Genomic DNA, 21,502 nt, shown 5'->3' with positions numbered 1-21,502 from the left:
GCTGTCAGGAACTGCAAGATGAGTGACGCATGCCAGCTAGAACAGGAGACCCAAGAGGAGAATCTTCTGTTCTGGGCATCATTGTACCCCCAGCACCAAGAACTGTGCCTGGCACATAGCAGACATTAACATTGGCTAGATAAAGACATGAATGAATGGGTCTTGGGTATATCAGGTTGTAAAACACGTCCTTACCACTTTCCCTGCAGCCTCCTCCAGTACTAATAAAACCCACAGACATGAATTCTAAAGACGGGAAATGTGTACAAAGCAGCTAGCACAGCGCTCGGTCCATAAACCAAAAAACCAAACTCTGTTGCCATGAAGTCAACTTCTAGTAGCGGCTGATGGATTTGAACCGCCGACCTTGTGGTTAGGAGTCCTGGCTCTTAACCACTCCACCACTAGGCCTGGCCCTTAGTGAGTAACTAGTACATTTCAGCTCTTTTCCCTCTTTCCTTCCTCTCCAAGTGTGGGCTACCGGGAGAGGGGTGGTGTGCCAGGGTGTTTAGGCGCTGGGCAGAAGGCGAAGTGGGTATCTGACAGGCTGAGAGAGGGCGGCCGGTGTCTTGCCGATCCGTGAGGTTTGTGCCAGGAGTGCCCTCCCAAAACGCACAGCTGTTTGACTCAGAGTCTGGTGGCTTCTGCCGGTCGGCTCTGGGCTGCAGGCAGCTCTGTCATACAACTTTTCCTAAGTACCAGCTACACTGCAGCGGAAGCTGGGGCAGCGCCGGGGAAACCAGGGGAGCCCCCTTTCCCCTAAAATAAAGGAACCTCGCGGGCTCCAACGGGTCCAGGAACCGGTCCGAGCTCGGCGGCCCGGCCTTTCAGCCCCGCCCCTCAGCCGCGGAGGATGCGGGAAGTTCAAGTTCGGCTCCCGCCGCGTGGCCGCGCTGGGGTGACAGCGGCCCCTCGACGACGGGAGGCCGGGGCGCGGGGTCACTCGGGCGCGGGTCACTGGGGCGCGGGGTCACTCGGGCGCGGATCACTGGGGCGCGGGGTCACTGGGGCGCGGGGTCACTCGGGCGCGGGTCACTCAGGTGAGGGTCACCTGGCCACGCGCTGGGACCACGTGGGGGAAAAGTTTCCAAGTCCGCCCGTCGGCCCCCCAGTGGAGCAGGGGTCCCACCTTGGCACTCACTCGCTCTTCTGTCGCCTCCAGTGTGCCCCCCCGGGGAAGTGCCCCCCCAGGGAAGTCCCCCCGTGTCCCTTTTCCGGATTCCCTCCCTCCCCCACTGCGCAGGCCGCAGGTGTAGAATGACCTGGGGGCTCCCCGAGAAGGGGCCCCGGGCGCCTCGGGTGGGCCTGAGTGGGGGGCTTTAAGGACAAGCGTTCCCGAGGAGGGCGCGGGGGGCTTGGGGCCAGGGGTGCCGAGGAGCCGGGACCCACGGCCCGCCCAACTCCCCGGCCCGGCTGGCGGGGCAGTATCCCCGCGTCCCCGCGTCCCGCGCCAACTCCGGCCCACTCCACACGGGCGGCCCACCCCAGGCGGACGGCCCCTCCGCGCCCCCGGCGCCCGCCGGCTCCCCGCCGCCCCCAGTGCGCAGGCCCGGCCGCCCCAGCGCGCATGCCCTGGGCTCGAGAGCGCGGCCGGCCCCCAGCCTTTGGCTTTCTACACACTCTACAACCGGGGCGGGGGCGGGGAGCGGAGCCCGGCCGCCCACGTGATCCGGCCGGCCGCGGGGGCGGGGGCGCGCGGCGAGCGAGGCGCGGGGAGGGCGGTGCGCGTGCGCGCGGACGGGCGGGCGGGCGGGCGGGCGCGCGGCGGGGCTGAGGCGGCGGGGCTGAGGCGGCGGTGGGCCGGCCGGGAGGGGGAGGAGCGGCGCTGAGCGAGCGAGGATGGGGCCGCGGCCGGGCTCCCGCTGCAGCCGCCCGGGGACACGCCGTGCAGCCTCGGGCTCGGGGCTCTAGGGCGGCGCGAGCGGCGTTCCCTCCGGCGGGGCGCGGAGCAGGGGCAGCGGCGGGCGGCGGCGGCACAGCGGTGTCTCCCCCGCCGGAGGTTTCTTTCTGCTTCCCTCGTCGACTGCCTCAGCCCTTCGGCTTCGGAGGAGGGGTGACCTCGTCTCCGGGGCTGGGAAGCACATTTTTTGCGGGGGGCTGGCCGCGTCGGGATTTGCCCCTTCTCCTCTTTCATCGCTCCCTCCTCCCCCCGCGAAGACCGAAAAGCGAACCCCACGACCGCACAGCCGCCCCCCGCCTCCGTCAGCGCCCCCTCGGCCACTTTGGCCGGCCCCTCCTCGTCGTCGCCTCATTATGCGCCCCTCTCCGCGGGGCCCGGCCCCGCTCCCCTCGGCCCCGAGCGGCGGCCTCCGCGGGCTGCAGCTCCCGCACGCCTCGCAGCCCCGGAGTTTGCTCTGAGGTGCGCGCGGGGCGCCGGGGTGCCGGCCTCCCGAGGGCGGGGGAAGTTGCGTGCCCCCACTTCGCCGCGACCTCTGTGGCCCCGGCTGGGCGTTTTGGGGGCGCGGCGGCGGCGAGCGGCCGCGGGGAGGGCTCCCGCCCCGACTCCCGATCAAAGCATTCCGCTCTCGTGATTTATTGCCTGCTCGGGAGTTATTTCTTCTGCTCCGAGGAGAGCCGCGCGTTCAGCCATTACTTCGCTGGGCGCCGCTGGCCGGCATCGTCGGCGCCGCCGAGGGAGCACCCCGCTCGGGCGCTCCGCCGCGCGCCCGGCTCCCGTCCCTCCTCCTCTCTCCGCCCCTTCCCCCCGCTCGCGGCTCTTTCTTCCCGTCGCTCGCTCGCTCGCTCCCTCGCTTGCTCGCTCGCTCTCCGGCCGCCGTCTCCCCCGCGTCCTCCTCGGGCGGAGGAAGCCGTGCTGCCGCGGACCGGGGCTCGGCGGCGGGTTTCGTGTGGCCGCGGCCGGAGCCCGGGGCGGCCGGAGCCCGGAGCGGCCGGCGGGCGGCCGGCGAGCGGCACAGCCATGGATGGCCCGGCGCGGGGCCATGGACTCCGCAAGAAGCGGCGGTCGCGGTCGCAGCGAGACCGGGAGAGGCGCTCCCGGGGCGGGCTGGCGGGCGGCGCGGCGGGCGGCGGCGGGGCTGGCCGGCCCCGGGCGCCCTCGCTCGCCTCGTCGTCGGGCTCCGACAAGGAAGACAATGGGAAGCCCCCGTCCTCCGCCCCGTCCCGGCCCAGACCCCCGCGGAGGAAGCGGCGAGAGTCCACCTCGGCCGAAGAGGACATCATCGATGGATTTGCCATGACCAGCTTTGTCACTTTTGAAGCGCTGGAGGTAAGGGGGACCCCCTCCCCCCGATTTCCCTTTATGCACGACCCCACTTGGCTGCGTCTGGCTCCGCTGCCTCCCCCGCCGCGGTCTGGGCTGGCTGTCTGTCTGTCTGTCTGGGCCGAGGGCTCATTGTTGGGGGGAGCCGGGGGCGCGGGCGGGCGGGCCGGCGGGCGGCAGGAGGGGAGCGGCCAGCCGCGCCTGGTCTCTGGCTTTCCTCGTCCTCGCTCGCCTTTCCTCTGCGTCCCCTCCCTGCACCCCCTCCACAGCAGATGGGCAGAAAGAAAGGGGTGCGGGCATCACAACAATGCGCCCCCCTCCAGGAATCGCTCTGCCCCTACTCCTTCCTTCTCTCCCTCCCCAATCATGGCTTCTTGGCTGGTGGAAGTCTCTTTGCTGGGTTTGGGGCGCCTGTGGACGGGTCTCTGTGTGCTCGCTACAGAGCCATATGTCCGTGTGTGTGGATGTGTGTGTGCGCGGGGACTGTACACCTTTCCGGGTGTCCTGGGGACCAGACGCCGACGAGGTTTTGTGGTTGCTTTGCCCTCTCCTCCCCCTGCCCTTTTTTTTTTTTTTTTGGTGAAGCTGGGGAAGGGGGCGTTTTCTCCTGGTTGGCAGAAAGGAGGGAGGAGGGGAGAGAAGAGAAAAGGGTGGAATATCTCTCTGTATTCTGGCCGGGGCTCTTCTGCAGAAAGGGTTAATTGTAATATTATCTTGACACATACATATGCACATGGGTTCCTGCGGGAGGAATTTAGTTAGGGACAGACCAGAGGTACGCCAGGGAGGGCTGGCGGGTGGAAAACAAAATCCTGGCTGCTTTCGGAAGGGCTTGTCCCTCAATTGTCCCTCTCATTTTCCTTTTTTGTGTTTTCTTTCCAAGTGATTGGCTTTTTGTGTGTATATGTGTGTGTGTCTTTATTCCTGGAGCACCTGCAGTGTTCATTTCCAAACGCACATTTTCCTGTGGGCTGACTAACTGGGGGTGGGGGGCAGGCAGGGGCTAGAGGGGGACTGACTGCCCAGGGGTCACAGGGAAACTGTCTTTGCTTTGGACCCATCTGATTTGGTGCTGGGGTTGGTCACTGGCCTTTATAAATTTAACCACCTTCTTTGCTCCCTGTATCTCCGTATACCTGTTCCCAACACCACATACACACACACACAGACATACACACGCACATGCACACACGCACACGCACATACACAGAGAAGGCTTTGAGATTCTGTGGAGTTGGTCTATCTTTCTTAAGGACAAAACCAAGAAATGAGTTGGTTTATAACCTTCTGTGCACCTGATGTGATGGTCTGAGGTTTCTGAAGGAAACTTTTTCCTTTTCCTTTGGTTTTTGGTGTTATTATGGTATTGTTTCAGATGCTTAAATGTGAGCTTTGTTAATGACGGTGTACGTCTCACATATCGTAGCTGTACAGGTTTAGGTTGCTGGTTCTGTGTGTGTGTGTGTGTTTGTGTGTCAGGTTTAAGTATTTTTACAAAGAGGAGTCTTCCTGTCGGTGTTATTCCTTTCTGTTTGAACTGTTTTTGCTTGGTCTGTTGGTAGTGATGGTGGCCAGTGGATGGGGAGGAAGGAGGGCAGTGGTATTGGTGTTGGTGGTGACCATAGATTTTGGTGTTAGCGATGCAGTCAGTTACTTTTTGGTTCCAGAACTGGCGCTTTGTTGGCTAAAATGGCTCTTGCACCCTTGTTTTGAGCGTTGAGACTCAGCACTTAGGATGATTCTAAGTGTGGCTTTAACTTTGTCAAGGTGGGAGGGTACTGTATGGTGTGACCTATGGCTCTCTTTCTTTCTCAATCTCTTCCTTTTCTTAGAATAGGGATTGAAATGGCAGCATCTATTCCCAATAGAAAATGATGCTTGTGGTTGGGTTCACCATTGCTGACTGTGGTTGGTTTAGCACAGTACTTGTAAGAGCTGGCTACACGTGGTCCTGCTTTCTGGCTGCTGTGTGCTCCCTCCCTGTATGCCAGAGGGGCCTGTAGATTGCCATGAGCATTTTTGAAGGCCAAGAGGGAGAGAGATAATTTATGCAGTTGTTTTTGATTGCTTTATTTTTAATAAGTAGGGATTTAACGTTCTGATTGACGTACATACATACAGAATATCGTTATACCTGTGTATGTACATATATGCATTCATACACAGATAAATGTGTGTGTATGTATATATCACAATTATACATACTCTCCCCTTGACTTTTGAGAGAAGATTTGCTTATTCCAGGTTCTTAATTTTTTAGAGAAGATAAAACCATACCATTAATACTGTCCCTTTGCTTTCTGTGATGATGTTTTCTACTTCTCTAGATTCAAAACCCAAGTTAATGTGATTAGCTGAATACCATGGCACCTTGATATGTAGGTATCATATACATATTTTTCTGTGGGTCTAAAAGATCAAACTTTTAAAACTTTCTGTTATAGAAAATTTACAGTAGAATCAATCCCAGTGTACCCCACAGCCAGGTTCAACCATCACCGAGTCATGTCTGAGCTTGTTTATCTTATATACTCATCCCTCTCTCATTGGTAAATATTTCTGTATGTAACTCTAAATGATAAAGACTCAAAAACAAAAGGCATCAAACCCCACACTGCCATTATCACACCTACATAAATTAGCAGCTGTTCCCTAATACCGTCAAGTATCCTGTCAATATTCACATTTAAGAGGTCCAGCTTTTTTAGAAAAGCTGTGAATAAACTTTGCAGTTTAAAAACACACAACGGATGTAAACCATCATCATGTATGTCTGGTTCTTTGGGAAAAGGTGGATTTGTTGGCTGCTTTGTGACTGTGGTGAATGGTCAAAACAGATGTGTGTACTGCCCATTAAAATAAAACTTCTGGTGTTCCTCCCACCTCAGTTTGGGAGATTTACCAGTCATCACCAAGAAGTGCGAGATGCTTGTTAGGAAGCAGGCAACTCAACTATGAACTTGGACAGAAATTTGTGTGAAGGGAGTGTTTATAAATGTTAAGAATTATTATAGATGATAAGGATTACTGTAATTACCTATTGTGTTTTTCTGTCTAGTGTTTGGAAATGAAAACAGTTATCACCATATACATCAAGGCTGCTGCTGATACGATGTTGTGATAAGAAACCAGAAATACTGGCTTGCCCAGCCAGGCTTACAGTTCATGCCACCAGTTCAGAGCAATAGCTGGCAAACGGTGGAGGAGTGGTGCACTGTCAGTGTTAAGGGACACGTGTGTGACTTCATCATTTTGTCCCGATTAGCTGATTTTAGACTGCCCTTTAAAAAAAAAAAAAAAAAAAAAAAAAAATTTTTTTTTTTTTTTAGGCAAAAGGCTCCTAACTCATAATGAAACGTGCTGATGTAAATAATTCCGGTCCAACTGTTTCTTTACTGATATTGAGTAAAAGTAATGAACTTGGCTAATGAGAACCTGCTTTGTAATGTCAACTGTTCTTCACTCTTGTACTCTTACTTAAGATGATGCAAACTGTGGGGGTAGTTTTGAGATGCCTCACACTTTATAGTCAGTGAAACTGGTTGAGGTAGTTTCATATTCTGCAGAGACACTTGTGTTGTGTAATTGTGCCCTGAAGTTCAAGTGTGTGATGATGAAGAGTCTCATGATAGACGATAAGAGGGTAGGTGAAGAGGCTAAAGTTGAGCATGGTGTTCTTTTCATTATGCAATTGAGAGGCACAATTACCATTTGGATATGGTGGTGTTTATTGGGATATTCTCTGAATGACAAAATGAGTGTGAATACCCCCCAGAGATAATGCTTTTATTTAACAGTTAAAAAAAAAAAAGAAAAAGTGGTCTCTAGCAAACAAAGTATAGATGGAAATGTTGGGGTCCTAGCACCATGCATGTATGCTGATGAGCCAGACAGTGTTGCCTTTCTGTCCTTAGCTGAGTTTCTTTCTGTCTAATGTAGCTTAGGAAGTCATGTGAGAGACATGGCTGAAAACTGGATTTTGAAAATCCATTGTTTCCCCCTCCTTCCTCTTGTGCACTGGATTCTCAGGACAGCCTCCTTTTGCATAACCGACCAAAAGAAGCAAAGATGAAGTTGGCAGAATTAGCAGACAGGAGGCCAAATGGAGCTTTGCAGGCTTGTGAAAGTGAAAACTTGTTTCTGGTGGAGAGAGGATCAAACCAAGACGTTCATGTTGTCTTCATTTTCTAGCTCGGTTTCAGGGCTTACCCACACATCAGTGGCATAAGCAGGTTGTACAGAATTTGATATACTTATAACATGCCATGTTAAAAGGCCATAATAATTTATTATTGTGAAATCTCACTTATTCAGTTGTTTAAAAAACAGTATTAATCATGTTCCTTGCATCAGGTCAGCAGATATTTATGGAGTGCTTAATATGGGCAAGGCACTAGAAAGGACGACCAAGTAATCTAAAATATATGTAGCACCTTGAAGGACTGTGTAGTGTCATTGATAAAATAAGTCCAGAAACTATAAAATAATTACAAAACACACTTGAGTGCCTATTACCAACTGAGTGGAATAGACTTTCAGGGAAGGGTGAATAGGTAGAACTATTTGAGAAGACTTCATGGAGATGGGGCTTAAAGGTTGGAGTGATTTGGATAGGTAGGGAAGGAATAGGGGACAGGGAGAGCAGAGTAAGAAAAGGGAATGGTGAAGAAGGCACAGAAACCAGAGGAGTGTGAAGATGTGATTAGAGCTTGGGGATATAGGGAAGGGCTGGTAGAAGTTAGTAAGAAATTACGTAAGTAAGCAGTGCTTGTTCGGAAGTCAGAAGACCAGTTCCTGGCTTGGCCCTCCTATCTGGTTGTGTGACCTTGGGAAGTTACTCTCAAAAAACATCATTTTTTCTCACCCATTAGTTGAGAGATTTAGATTAGAGCAAAGGTTGTCAAACTGGAAGGGAACACGGCTTTGCAGGATGCTCATAGGTGCGTTTAAAGATTAAAAAAAAAAAAAAAAGTGGCCTATACCCAGATAGTTTTGAAACTTGCTGGGCTAAACATAGTTAAATGGGCAGCTTGTCTGGCCAGACTTACGAAGTCTTTATTATGGTGACGTGAATTTTGAGTATCTGAGAGGGGTTGAGATGTGCCTATTTCCTGAATTTATTTGACCACCATGCATTTTTATTCTGGGCGTTGTAATCCATAATCCAGATTTGGAAATGCTGGATAAGATCCCAGAGATCCCTTTTGGACCTTGAAACTTGGTGATCCCTGAGTTTTGGGGAGTGGTTTGATGGTAGATGACTTGGAAAACTGAGCATGGAGGCTTGAAGGTAGTGCAGGAAGCTGTGTGCCTTGGCCCCTTTTTAAGCAGTAGTGGCAAGGTGAGTGCAAGGTGTCAGTGGTGGTGGAGAAGGGTTAGTCCACTGCTCTTGGCTCCCTTTCCTGCCTGGTGTCGCTGCTTTGTTGAGCGTTAGCATCCCAACTATGAAGTGAGTATTGGTGGGTGCTTCTCCTTAAGAGCTCTTTAGTGTGATAGCAGCCTTTTTTTGTGATGCCACCAGGCTGCCCTCCAGCCAGTGTATTTATCCTCTCTTGGTCCCTTCTAGTTTCATGCCTTGCTGACTTTTAGCAATCTGGAAAAGAAGGTTGGATGAGAAAGGAGGTTGACATTGATGTTAAAATAGAGGTTTCACATGATCTTTCTTTTGCTCACTTATGTATAAAGTGGTAGTTCCAGAAGGTCAGAAGCTTTCTTCTGTGACACAGCCAGGGAAAGCTGTGGTGCTGTGTTTTTGTTGCATTTTTCACTTTCTATCTTGAGAAGTTTGGCATGGGACTGCAGAGTAAATGGGTCAGTTCCAGAATTTCACTTCTGAATGTGTGCGTGACTTTAGGATCCGAGAAGTTCCTAAGTAGTGAGAAAGATTGCAGGAAAGGAAGTGTGTGAAAGTGTTTGTGGTTATGAATTCAAGTTATTTTACTGTATTTACTGGATTCCAGTATTTTGCTGAACAAGACAGAGAATTACTTGAGGGGAACTTAGGTGAGGTGAGGTTGAAAGTTGTGATATGACCAATCCACGTGGCATGTGTTAGCTATCAAGATTAGCTACTTCAAGCTCTTTTCTGAAGTAGATAGAATGTAAATATATTAGTAAAATAAAAAAAATGAATCATGAAGTTAGTGATTGAGGCTTTGATCCATAAGAGTTTTTTCTCTAGCCTTCGCTGTTGAAAAAGAATTTAAAAAACAAAAGCAGTAGTAAACATAATTCAAGGAGTGTTGAGGGTGGTAAGGAGATTGAGACTTTCTCTACAACAGTTCTGTATACTGTCAAAATTGAATGGTGATCATTTAGTTTGAGAGAATGTTAGGATTAGAAATAGGGTCCCCAAACTAAGAGAACAATAGTTGAATCCAGGTGTCAAGGAATAATTCAGGTCCCAAAGGCTTCAAGATTTGGAAGCCTTTGGACAAAAGGTCTAGAGCATTTCTTGACAGAGGTATGTTTGTGTCTGTGTGTCTGTGTATGTCTGTGTATGTATGTAACCTCCCTGCACAGAGGGTGAAATCTAATGGGTTAGTAGTTTTTTATATTTGATTTTATTTTATTCTGTGCAAAGTGATATATACTCAGTGTAGCCTGACTTTGTAAAAGTGCCTCATGCTACTTTTCTCCTAAGCAAACAGTGCTTTTTTTCAGCATTGGGATTAAGCCCAGTGTGCTATATTTAGGAAAAATAACCTGGTCATCGGGTAGAAATCAGTCATTTGAGAAAGTTCTGAAAAAATTCGGATAGATTTGAAAACTTGTATAATTGAAGTTTGGAAGAACAAAATCGTGATTAATTTGGTAAAACCCAAGGCAGGAGAGAATCAAAACCAGTTAGGGGACGTGGTTATAGCTGAGGCAGAACTGTTTTTTGGTACACTCGATACCTGTTGTATGATTAGATGAATGTAGAATTTTTTTTCCCTCCTCTAGAAGAGGGACATAGAATTTAAGGCTGGCAAGACAGTGAGTGTCTCTACTTTCTTCCAAACCTGAGCTGTGTTCTTCCTTCATTTCTTCCAACAAGCCTGAGGTGTGGGGGTAGTTTTCTAGCTTTGTATGTCTTGGTATGCAGTCCCTACTTACTGTTGTAAGGTCACGAAGAATAGATCTTTCTGTGGTTGATAATTGAGGATGGGAGGAGTGGATTTCAGAGTCTGCCTTCTCTGGTTGCCTAGGAAAAGGCTAGGCAAGTACAGCTTCTGTGTCTCAGGGCCGTTGGGTCTCTGATTCCACCCATTGCAAGGGGTCCTGTGTTCCTACCTTCTTTGAAGGTGTTTGTTTCACACTTTAGTGGGTTTGGCAGTCCCATCTGAGGGTCCAGTTAGATTCCCTATCTCCCTGCCCCCCACTACCTTCCTGTCTTGCTCCCGCCTTCTTTTCTTTGACTGAATAGAGTTGTCAAAATTATGAATGCAGTTAGTAAAAGGTAGTGGATTTAGGAAGCTGTGGTTGAAACGTTGCGAACTTTAAAATTCCAAACTTCCTTTGAACTGTCTGACGCACTCGCATATTAGCTCCAAAGAAAAAAGAGACAAACCAAACCAAACCTGTTGCTGTCGAGTTGTTTCTGACTGATAGCAACCCTAAAGTACAGAGTAGAACTGCCCCATACAGTTTCCAAGGAGCGCCTGGTGAATTGGAACTGCCAACCTTTCGGTTAGCAGCTGAGCTCTTAGCCACTGCGCCACCAGGGCTCCAGTGTTAGCTCGGTGAGCGGGAATTGCTTGCCACCATTAGAGCTCATTATTGTGGTTTCTCAGTTCATATCTGAACTCTTGAGTTTGCCAGAACAAACAACTTTTCAACCGTATGCAGAATGCTGAAATTTTGTTGACTTTAAAAAAGTCGTTTTGGCTTGCCACTATACCTCATGGTGCCGTACCTCCTTGGTAACTTCAGAGCTCTGGAAAACTCGTGTAGTAAAATGGATTCACGGGAGGAGGAGGGAAATGCCCACAGTTTGTAAATAATGGAAAATGTAAGTTTGTAATGGAAAAGGCATTCATTTTTGTTGGGACAGGCAGAAAGTCCACAAATGGCAGGTACTGTGTGATTGCTGTTCACTGAGGCAGTTTGGAATAACTTTTGGGCTGAACACAGATGCACGTCCTGGGAAGACAAATTATGACTCTTGCTTATATGAGTGAAATCTGATACTTCTCAACTCCAGCTAAATTCTGAATCCAGGACAGCTGTTAAGTCATTGCCAGGGTCAAGTTATGATGACACCCAAGGGATGTCATTTTCCTTGTTATTGTCCCCACTCGTGCTGCAGCATCAAACCAATCTCATTTTGGGTTTCTGCAAAGATTTTGATGGCAGTGGTATTTTAGAATTTAAAAAGAGGAATTAAGAGATATAGTCCAGTATAGCAATTATTGCCCAGTGGTTACCCTAAAGTAGACCTTTTTTTTTTTTTTGTCTTTTTCCCCCCTAGAGTCTCTTTATTCAGTTATGCTTGCTGGCTAAATGTTGCTGACTAGAAATGTTCAGCGAATGTTTTTCCACAGCTACATACTAAATAAGAGAATGAAGCTGTAGATGAAAACAACAGTTGAACATTATATTGTCACCTTTCCAGCCACATGCTAGAAATTCCAATGGCTTCCACCCATTCTTTCTGTGTATGTTCAGTTGGCAGAAATAACCAGGCTCCTGAATTGTGCTTTCCTAAGAAATGATCTTATATATAGTTCAAGTGAAATTATACTTTCACTGGGGCAAAAGGAGAAACATGCATTTGGTGTTGTGCATTGTTAAGTATTGCAAAATTTTCTCCCTCCTCATTTGTTTTTGTGGTCACTTTGATTACTTGTGAAAATTGCAGTTTTGAAATTCATCTGCAGACCTATTCTAAAGTTAGGATCTAAACTTCTTTAGAGCAGCCTTTTGATCCATTTCACTCCAGCCCTTGTTGGCTGATGTGCTTTTCTAAGCCATGTGTGGCATCAGAGGCACAGATGTTGTGTTTAGCGACGTAGTTCCACCTCTCATTTTGCAAATGAAAACACAGTCCAGAGGGGCTAATTGCCTGCTCAGGATCACACTGGGAGTTAGAGGCACTCACAGTGCGACCCAGTGAGACTAGAGAAGTAACCTTCTCCTTAGTTAGTGCTTGGATTCCCAAGGCTTGGGAACCTCGGAAAGAGGTTTTTAAAAACAAAAATAATAGTGCAAATGAAGATGAGCATTCATAATTGTAAAGCTTTCCATTTTTCCTAAGACATTTTCTGATTGTTACTCAGCGTTAACCAAAACAAACAAACAAACCCAAACCCACTGCTGTCGAGTCGATTCTGACTCACAGTGACCCTATAGGACAGAGTAGAACTGCCCCATGGAGTTTCCAAGGAGCGCCTGATGGATTTGAACTGCCGACCTCTTGCTTGGCAGCTGTAGCACTTAACCACTACGCCACCAGGGTTTCCACTCAATGTTAAGAACCTTTAAAAAGCATCCGCCTCAGTGTATCACCCTGTAATTCACTGGTCCCAGTGCAGTACATCAGCCTGTTAGTGGTACCGTGTTTTCTTCCCCGGTAATGAGGGTATGAGGGTATGAAAGAAAAAATAAATAGTCCGTGATGATGTGAGAATTTCTCATCCTTGTATGTCCAGTGGAAAAATAAAATAATGATTTGGATACAAGATGACCTTAATGTAGCCCACTTAAAATTTTAACGTAATTTTTGGGGATATATTATTTTCTTCAGCCTAGCAATCCGGAAAAGCTCAGAGCAGCTCGACAGCATCGGCGGCCGAACATTTGAAACAAGTGAACTTAAGTGTACAGTTGAGCTGAAGACGCTACCAAACTTTTCTCCTACAGAAGAAAGTCTCAGATATTAAGTCCACATGACATGTTGGCTAAGGCATCTTTCCTGTTTATTGCTGAACCAGAAAATTTATAACAACTGTTTGTCATGTGTATGTATTTATAGCCATTCATATAATGAAAAGAAGTTTTCATGAGATTGTAATAACATATCAAGATGGATGTAATTAAAACAGAAGCAGATTGACACCCTGAATTAAATGCAAACCATAAACCAGGATACCTGAGTATCGTGCTTCACATATTTGCTAAAGGGGGCAGTCAGCCAAATATGCAAATAAAAAGACGTTGATGAATATCCCTGGATTGTATGTGGTTGCAGAGCACACAACTATTTTATTAATCTTTTATCAAGCATTGTTTAGATTTGGAGCAGCAATGAAATGTATTAATTTGGCAGACCAAATAGCTTAGGACCAGAAAGTAGGAAATAATAAGAGGAAGACATGATTGATATACTGTCCTATAAATAACACATGCGACTGACAAAGGGGCTGAGTAATCTTTAGATCTGTGCTAGATGTCATTAATGGAGTTGTTAAGCCAGGATGTTTGAGTTGAACTTCAATCAGAGACTGCCTGCCTTTTAAAATGCAGGCCTACCTCTAGTTACAGCCTGGACTGATGTGACAAGATTGGTGTAAATCGAATTTTTGTAAGTTGGGTCAAATGCACCAGTGGAATCTTCCTGTGAAAAATATGAATCCTTTTAATCAAGTCCCGTAGTCCTACTCTCTGCAGGAAAGCTAGGGTCTTGGTAGAGTGGGCCTCTTTAGACAGGCATTGCTTTTTCTGAGCTGCTTTTCTGCCTGTGTTTTCTGGGCTCCTGGAAGAAAGTGACTGTGAGATTTGCATTTTCTGTTTAGGTTTCATATCTCACTTGGTTGGTGCTTCCAGGAATAATTGGTGGTGATTTGAATAAGCCCGCATCATTCAGATTTCAGAGCTTGGGTTTCAAGTGCTGCTAAGGAGGGCTTGCGGCTATGAATATGGAATACGATTTCCATATCTGCTCCATTGGGGAGTCCGGGCATGTCATAGCCACTTCAGAGTCATGATTGTGCAAAGGCACCCTGGCTATACTTTTTCTATATGACAGTTCCGTTTTAAAGTTGTGAGGCTGCCAAATGCAGGGCTGTATTGTTATTAGGGAAGCCGGGGACATCTGTTATATCTTGTTAACCAGGGGAGGAAAATGCTCTAATCAAAACATCTAATTATGCCCTATCCGCCGATGAAAGATCCTTTGCTAAATTTTTGGAATTGGCTTTAATGGAAGAACCTGGCCTTTATAGAACTGTGAAGTAAATTTAGGCTTTTTATTTTGAAAAAGACTTATCCTTAACCATGGTGACATAAGGGTGTTTTAAGGTTATCAAATTGCTTTTATACAGTGTGCTGAAAATAAATATTTTCCAAAGCTGTCTAAACCAGTATGAAGTTTCTGTTTTTGTCCTGCCCTCACCTCCATAACATAGAAGGCCCCCAGAGGGGATTTGTGTTTTCAGATGTGAGCCTGGGAGGGTATGTGGTGGCTGAGAGCCACCTGGGAGGGAGCAAATGATAATTGCAGGTGAGAGGTGTGGGGATAATTCTGCCTGTGTGCTGGGAGGTGCGATTTCACACCGGAGTGTTGAAACCTGCTGTTAGACTGTTGTGTAGTTTTAAAATAAATTTCATTAGTCTAATATAGAAATGGTCCAGATTGTTCTGGGTCACCTTTAGATGAAGGAGTAGAACCGTTTTTAAATATAGAACTATAATGTGATTCCAGAAATATTTCCTGTGTTTAAATGTAGTTTTCCATAATATCTGAACGTATCAAAAACGGTGTTTAACTCAGCATATCTGGACTGTTTCTAGCTTCCTTGATCACTTTTAAACAATTGTAAAATATTTTGGCAGTATGACTTTCTACTTTGAATCACTCAAACCTCAAAACCTAGCTGGTAGATTCTTTTATCTATATTTCTACCCAGAATTAGTTTTAACTGCAGTTCTTAACCTCTGTTTCCAGCATCAAACATAATAATAATAACAGTAACACATTAGCTTCATTGATTATTTTCATGCTGGGATATGGATTAGGTCAGAGAAGTGCTTTATTTCTTAGTTTTGGGAGTATTTCATTTTTCCAAAATGATTTCCCTGTGGATTGAGATCTTGTGGCCAGCCTCAAGGAATTTTTTGAAGTGTTGACCATGACATGATGTACTCTGTTTTCTTTGGAATATGGCAGGAAGTTCAAGTGCTGTTGATTTTTTTCTTGGTCTGTTAGATGTTAAGTGATGACTTACTGTTTGTCGCTTGGAAGTACGACTGAAACCTTGGAAAAGAGAGCCAGAGCTTTCTTCCTCAGTTTCTGATACATTATTTTATTTTCCGCCTTTAGCCCCTGTGTTCTCCCTGCATCTGTCTCCTGGGCATATTTGAGGCTCTCAGAATTCTTTCTTCACTCAGTAATCTATGTGTAGTAGGTATTTAATGAATACTTATTTACTATTATTCTATTTCCACAAAAATTCCATGAAGAGAAATTTTTGGAAAGGGAACGGCTGTTTGGGAACTCTAGTGGTGTAGTGGTTAAGTGCTATGGCTGCTGATCAAAAGGTCGGCAGTTCCAATCCACCAGGCGCTCCTTGGAAACTCCATAGGGCAGTTCTACTCTGTCCCATAGGGCTGCTCTGAGTCAGAATTGACTAGACAGCAGTGGGTTTTTATGAGTTTAGCCTGTGCCAGAAACCTTGGTGGCATAGTGAGCTGGGCTGTTGTTAACCAAAAGGTGGGCAGTTCGAATCTACCAGGTACTCCTTGGAAACCCTATGGGGCGGTTCTACTCTATCCTACAGGGTCACTATGAGTCGTAATTGGTTTGGTTTGGTTAGTCGGTGCTAGGCATTGTGCTGGGAACTTCACACTAATTGTCTTGTTAGAACTGCCCTGTGAAAAAAGGGATGGTATCCCTGCTTTTTACAGTCGAAGAAACTAAAGCTGAGAGAGGTTAAATCAACTTGCCCAAGGTTAGTCAGTAAGAGAGAAGCAGGAAGCGCAGCCCTTTCTGCCTGTGCTCCTGACCCCTTTATACTGTTTTTAATACGGATACATTTCATGAGAGAGTCCCACATGGGTCTCTGGTAGACCACATTTGTTCCTTGTTGCAGCTGAAAATTGTCTTGGTTACAAGGGATTTTCTAGGTGTAATAATAGGATTTCGGTAGGAGAAAGTACCTCACCATCTTCTGGGAAGTTTTTGATTTTCTTTTTAAAAGCCAGAGCTTACAGAGAGGTGGCTGCCACTCATACAGAACATCTGTAGCACATATATGTATTTTTTTTCTCTCACCTCACTGTTTCTCCCTGTTTAAAAATGTGACCTTTCCCCAGGCTACATTGCTCGGGTAGATTTTGAGCGAGGGTTTCAGACTCATGATACTTGAGGGCTGCTGCACGCCAGTCCCAGTACTGCCCTTGCGCATACTTACCTTACCCAGTTCTTACAACCGACTCCTGGAACAGAAGTGTAAAATTGGAGAAGGTTCTGGCACCCTCTCACAGGTCACTACAGGCATAAGCTCATTTTCCACAGTAGATTCCTAAGTATTTTGTCTTGTCTGGTTTTAAACTATTCTAGGAAGTGGCACGTCTCTTGGGAATGTGTTCCACAATAAAACAGACCTTTTTGTTACCACCGGTATTTTTATTTTTTTTTTTTTTGAACTAATACATACCCTATCCTTCCCATTAAAAAAAAAAAAAAGGCCATACTGAAAGGCCATACTGAATAGCTCTTTGCTTTTCCTGGTATCTATGTGTTGAAGATACTGGTGGCAAATAGTCCGTTACTTTTTCTCTCATCGGTTCCTTTCATTTTTCTAAGTACATTTGCAAGTTATTCTCGCCCATCCCTCCACCCTGCAGAGGTTTGTTTTTGCTACAGAGGGTCTGCCAATGAACGTGACAGCGAGCTTTGCTTCTCCTGGAAATAACAGCTCTGGTTGGAGGGAGTGCTGTACGTTCATGAGACCTGCTCCCCCCATCTCCTGTGGGCCAAGATGGGCCCCCGTGCCGTTCACCCACGAGGATTCAGGGATCAGACCTGGGTGATGACCGTCCCTTAGGGCGTAGTATAAAGACTCTTCAGAAGACTTCTGGGTGACTGGGAAGGTCAGTCAGGTTGGACTCTTCTCTGGGGGTCCCTGTCTCTGTGAAGGGGGTGGCGGTTTCTTTTTGGAACCACTGTGCTTTCCGACATGCAGTCTTGCCCTTCTTCTCTGACTACCTTGATGAGCACAGTTACCTTTCTGCACATGCAAAATCGAAATATAGTAGAGTTCTGTTTTTAGCAGAGTTTGTGATCATAGGAGAGACCCAAGTCAAAGCATATCCTTTAAAATTTCAGTATAACCCCCAAAAATCTAGTGCTTAAGGAACCGACACCTGTAATTCAAGGTTTTAAAAATGTCGTAACTGTTATACTTTAGCTTTATTTATTTGTAAAATACCAGTTCGATATTACCGTAGGGCCTCTCTTAGGTTGTAAACTCTAAGGTAGGAATTGTATGTATTTTTAACTTTTCCTTGTGTCATGCCTAGCCCCTCTGGTGGTTTGTAATACCCCCATTGTGGTGTTTTTGATTAAGGAAACAGTGTGAAGATGGACCAGTAGAGATGGGTGTCAGTTTCTCTTGACAAGGCAGTGGGAACCCCCTGTTTACTGTTTACGGATGAGCATTACTTTAGCATTCTTGTAGATTTCTACATCTGCTGCCCATATTTCATCTGTACTCTATTTTGTTTATTATGATGTACCTGGGATTAAGGACAGAGAAATATGTACGCTCAGGCTGATTTGGAAATTGCATTGCTGAAATACAGCCCATATGGCCGTTGTAAAATGGTTAGTACTGCTTATAATTGCCTTCCCAATGATGTGTTTTGTCATTACTTCCATCTTCCAAGAAGCACTCCTGTAGCATGCTGACAGCAGTGGCGTCATTAGAAAACATATGGACATATAAAGGCATTAAATTGTCTTTAGTTTAAGGATTAGATTACAGTGGTAAAGGATGGGTCACCACGCTTTGAATCCCTAACTCTTGCTTAGGTCAGCACTGCTGGACTGGATGCCATAGATTAGCAAAGGTCCTGTTTACTTGTTTGCTCAGTACATTTCATATTTTCCCTGCAACTGTGAGGAAGTCCTTTAGCTGTGCATGAGACCTGGCACAATTACAGCCGGCTGGTTTCCCTGGAGTGCTTTCTTCCAACTCTTCATGCCTTTGCAGAGTTCTTTTCCAGGACACTCCCTCATCCTCTGTTTTCCTGAATGTGAGCCTGGAGCAGACTAAGTCAGGGATTGTTTTGTTTGGGGGCTATTTAGATGTAAAAAGAGACAAAGTAGTGGAGTCAGGAAGCCACCATGTGGCTGCCATGTTGTCCGGATTTGTATGTTCCATTGTATATCACCTTTCTCTGCATGGGTCCTGGGTCATGCACCCATCTGCCTTCCTCTAGAAGCAGTGGGATTACTGCAGTCTAGAGGCTCAGTGGTGGGCTCCAGAGGCCCAGGGACCAAGGGACCATGTGATAGGGCATGGAAGGAAACTACTCCATAGCCCCCTCTCGTCGTGGAGTTGAATTTTCTTTCTGGCCATCCACAAAGGCCTATTATCCTTATTCCCTGGCCTGGTAGGAGGTATTTTAGGGATGCAGTGGTTCTGGGATACGGTCTGCTGTGGATTTTCAGGGCCCCTTATGCAGCTGCCAGCAAATAGTAAGTGCAGTCACAGAATGGAAAGTCACTGGCCAAATATGATGTTTCTCTTTGGAATCTGACAGAAGTAACGTGGGCTTGGAGACTTTCAGAGCTGTAGGGAACCTTGGAAATCATCGTGGGCAGTGGTTTTGGGGCACCTCAGGGGATACTGAGTCAACCGAAGGGAGGTTCTGACCTCCTTTAGCCAGAAGAACTCTGCCTTTACCTGTTTTATATATTAGAGTAAGATTTTCTTTGAGAGAAAAAAAGCCTCTGGGTTCTTTTGTTATTACTCCTTTAAGAGCTATTTATTAAGAGCTTCTGCATGTCAGGGTGGTACTGTTAAACAGGCACAGGGGACACCATAGTGAATAAGAGAAACAGGTACCCACTCTAATGGAGTTTATATTCTAGTGGGGGGATTGGTGAGGGGTGGGGGACATTCAGTAAACAAACATATATTCTGTACTGGGTGGTGGCAGGTTATAAAGCAGAGTAAGGAGATTGCCAGAAATTGGTGTGTGTGTGTGTGCGCGCGCGCGCACACTATTTATAGAAGGTGGTTTAGGGAAGGCCTCTCTGAGGAGGTGACATTTGGGCAGAAACCTGAAGGAAATGAGGGAGCAAAAAACATGGATAGCCAGGGGAAGAGCATTCAAAAAGAGGGAAAAGCAACTATAACGATGCCAGCGTGGCTAGAATGGAGTGAGTGAGGCGGAGGTGGGGGAGGTGACAGTATAATGATTTTGACCTTCAAATCTGAGTGATAGGAGAAACTTAACAGCTAGAAACAACTACCCAAGGTTCTCATTTTTCAACTGAAAAAAGTTTTTGAACTTGCACACGATCAACCAGCTGATGTTAAAACAAAACCAGATCTAGGACTCACATGTTATATTCCTTTCTGGGAGCTTCCCATTGTACCTTGCAGCCACCATCCCAGGCCTTCCAGGCAGCATGGGGCATCTTTTTGCAGACAAGAAGATTTCTGTCTCTTTTTGTGTTTATGGATATGGTTCTCTCAAAAGACATTGTTTAGGAAATCTAGACTTTCAATGCCCAAGCACCACAAGTTGAGAAATAGCTTTGCTGTTTTGTGCCAGAATCGCCTGTCATCTAGGTGATGATTTGAATAACGACAGCAATGCACCAGCAGTGGTAATAGTGGCTAACATTTGCCAAGGGCTGCCTGTGGGGTACTAGCTGTGCTGAGAGCTTAACTTGCATTATCACTTTTAACCCTCACAACAGTCCTGTGAAGTAAGTAACGTTATTATTCTTGTTTTAGAGACGAGGAAACTGAGGTGTGCAAGAAGTTAAATAACTTCCTCTTGGTCATGTAGCTAGAAAGTTGTAGAGTCAGGGTTTGAACCCAGACCTCCTGATTCTCGGGCCTGTACCACCTCCCAGATGAAGAAGAGGAAGGGGTATGGGCATGTCTGTGCCTAAACTTCCATTGGAAGTACTCCCTGCACCCCCTGTGATTTTAAGAGGGTTCTAGAGCAGAGCCCTGTGAGTAACACAGTCCTGTCACAACCCACTTCCGTGTCTGCCAGTCTGGCTCAGCCCTGCCCGCTCTGCTGATTTTAAGTGGATCCTTGGCTCAGGTTTCCAAGGCTGGCATCTTTAAGAGAGCAGACTGCCACATCTTTTTCTCTCAGAGTGGCTGATGGGTTTGAACTGCCAACCTGTCTCTTAGCAGCCGAGTGCTTAACCGTTACGCCACCAAGCTTCCTCGATGAAGCAGGTAGCTTTCGTCTTTCAGAGCTGAGTCTGACTGGAGCGTTTTTCAAGACCTCTGCTGTGAAGCATGTTACAGAATTTAGGCCAGCATTTTCAAGTCAGCAGACACAGTTGAATTGGTCTTGATTTTTTTCCCACGGTAAAGTAAAAACCTCACATCCCACCTGTGCCTAAATGTCTTAGAGATCGAAAACCATTTTTTGGTACTTGTGCTTTTGAGGACCACGGTGCTGTGAGGCTGCTTTAAAATACGTGCATGTAAAAAAAAGTCTGCATATGTGTATATATGCTTATGTATGAAGCATTTTATAAATGCAGAGTAGTATGAAGTATAACATAAGCAGCACCCATGTAGCCCCCACCAGCTTTAACACACCTTAGCATTTTGCTGTACTTTTCTTCAGGTTGTAGGTGATTGTTCTGTGTTTTCAACTGTAAGCTTTAGCGCAGGAGATTCTCAAACCTGCCTGCACATTAGAATAGCTTGGGGAGCTTTAAAAAAGTACCCACACTCATGGGAGGGTAGAGGGAGCCCTTACCCCATCATCAGAACTTTAAAAGCTCCCCAGGGCGTTTGCTTGTACAGTCAGAGTAGAGACCCTGTGTCTGCAGGGTGTGTCCGTTTTTCTTCACTGGGTTCTCTCAGATGCTTAGTGCCAAGCCCTGTGTTAAGAGCCGATGAGTGAGCAGCTCTCCTGGCCTGTAGTTTACATTTTGTCTATTGAGCTTTTTTTTACATAGTTCTGCTTTCCAAGATCCTGATAGGTAATGTACTGAGGAGCTGCCCTCCTGCTACTCTCTTCCCTGTCTATCCCCTCATAACTGAGAGGATCTGGGGACACGTTTACATATCTGTTACACAGCATCAGGTACTTAGAGACCAGGAGTGGGACCTTACAGAGGGAACTGAGAAATCCAGAAGTGGAATTTATTAT

The 21,502-nt window shown here is 46.8% G+C and overlaps 1 protein-coding gene across 1 annotated transcript in view; it reads left to right on the top strand.

Annotated features, from left to right (window-relative positions):
* The first annotated feature begins 2,917 nt into the window (after nucleotides 1-2,917).
* Nucleotides 2,918-21,502, top strand: part of AUTS2 (activator of transcription and developmental regulator AUTS2) — a 1,316,048-nt gene continuing 1,297,463 nt past the window's right edge. Inside the window, exon 1 of the mRNA XM_064296083.1 lies at nucleotides 2,918-3,226. Within this exon, the coding sequence (XP_064152153.1) occupies nucleotides 2,918-3,226 (309 nt within the window). The remainder of the gene's footprint in view (nucleotides 3,227-21,502) is intronic.

Source organism: Loxodonta africana, chromosome 12, assembly GCF_030014295.1.
Source record: "Loxodonta africana isolate mLoxAfr1 chromosome 12, mLoxAfr1.hap2, whole genome shotgun sequence".
Taxonomy (NCBI): Eukaryota; Metazoa; Chordata; class Mammalia; order Proboscidea; family Elephantidae; genus Loxodonta; species Loxodonta africana.
Note: the sequence above shows the minus strand (reverse complement) of the source record. Positions and strands in the feature narration are given on the sequence as shown.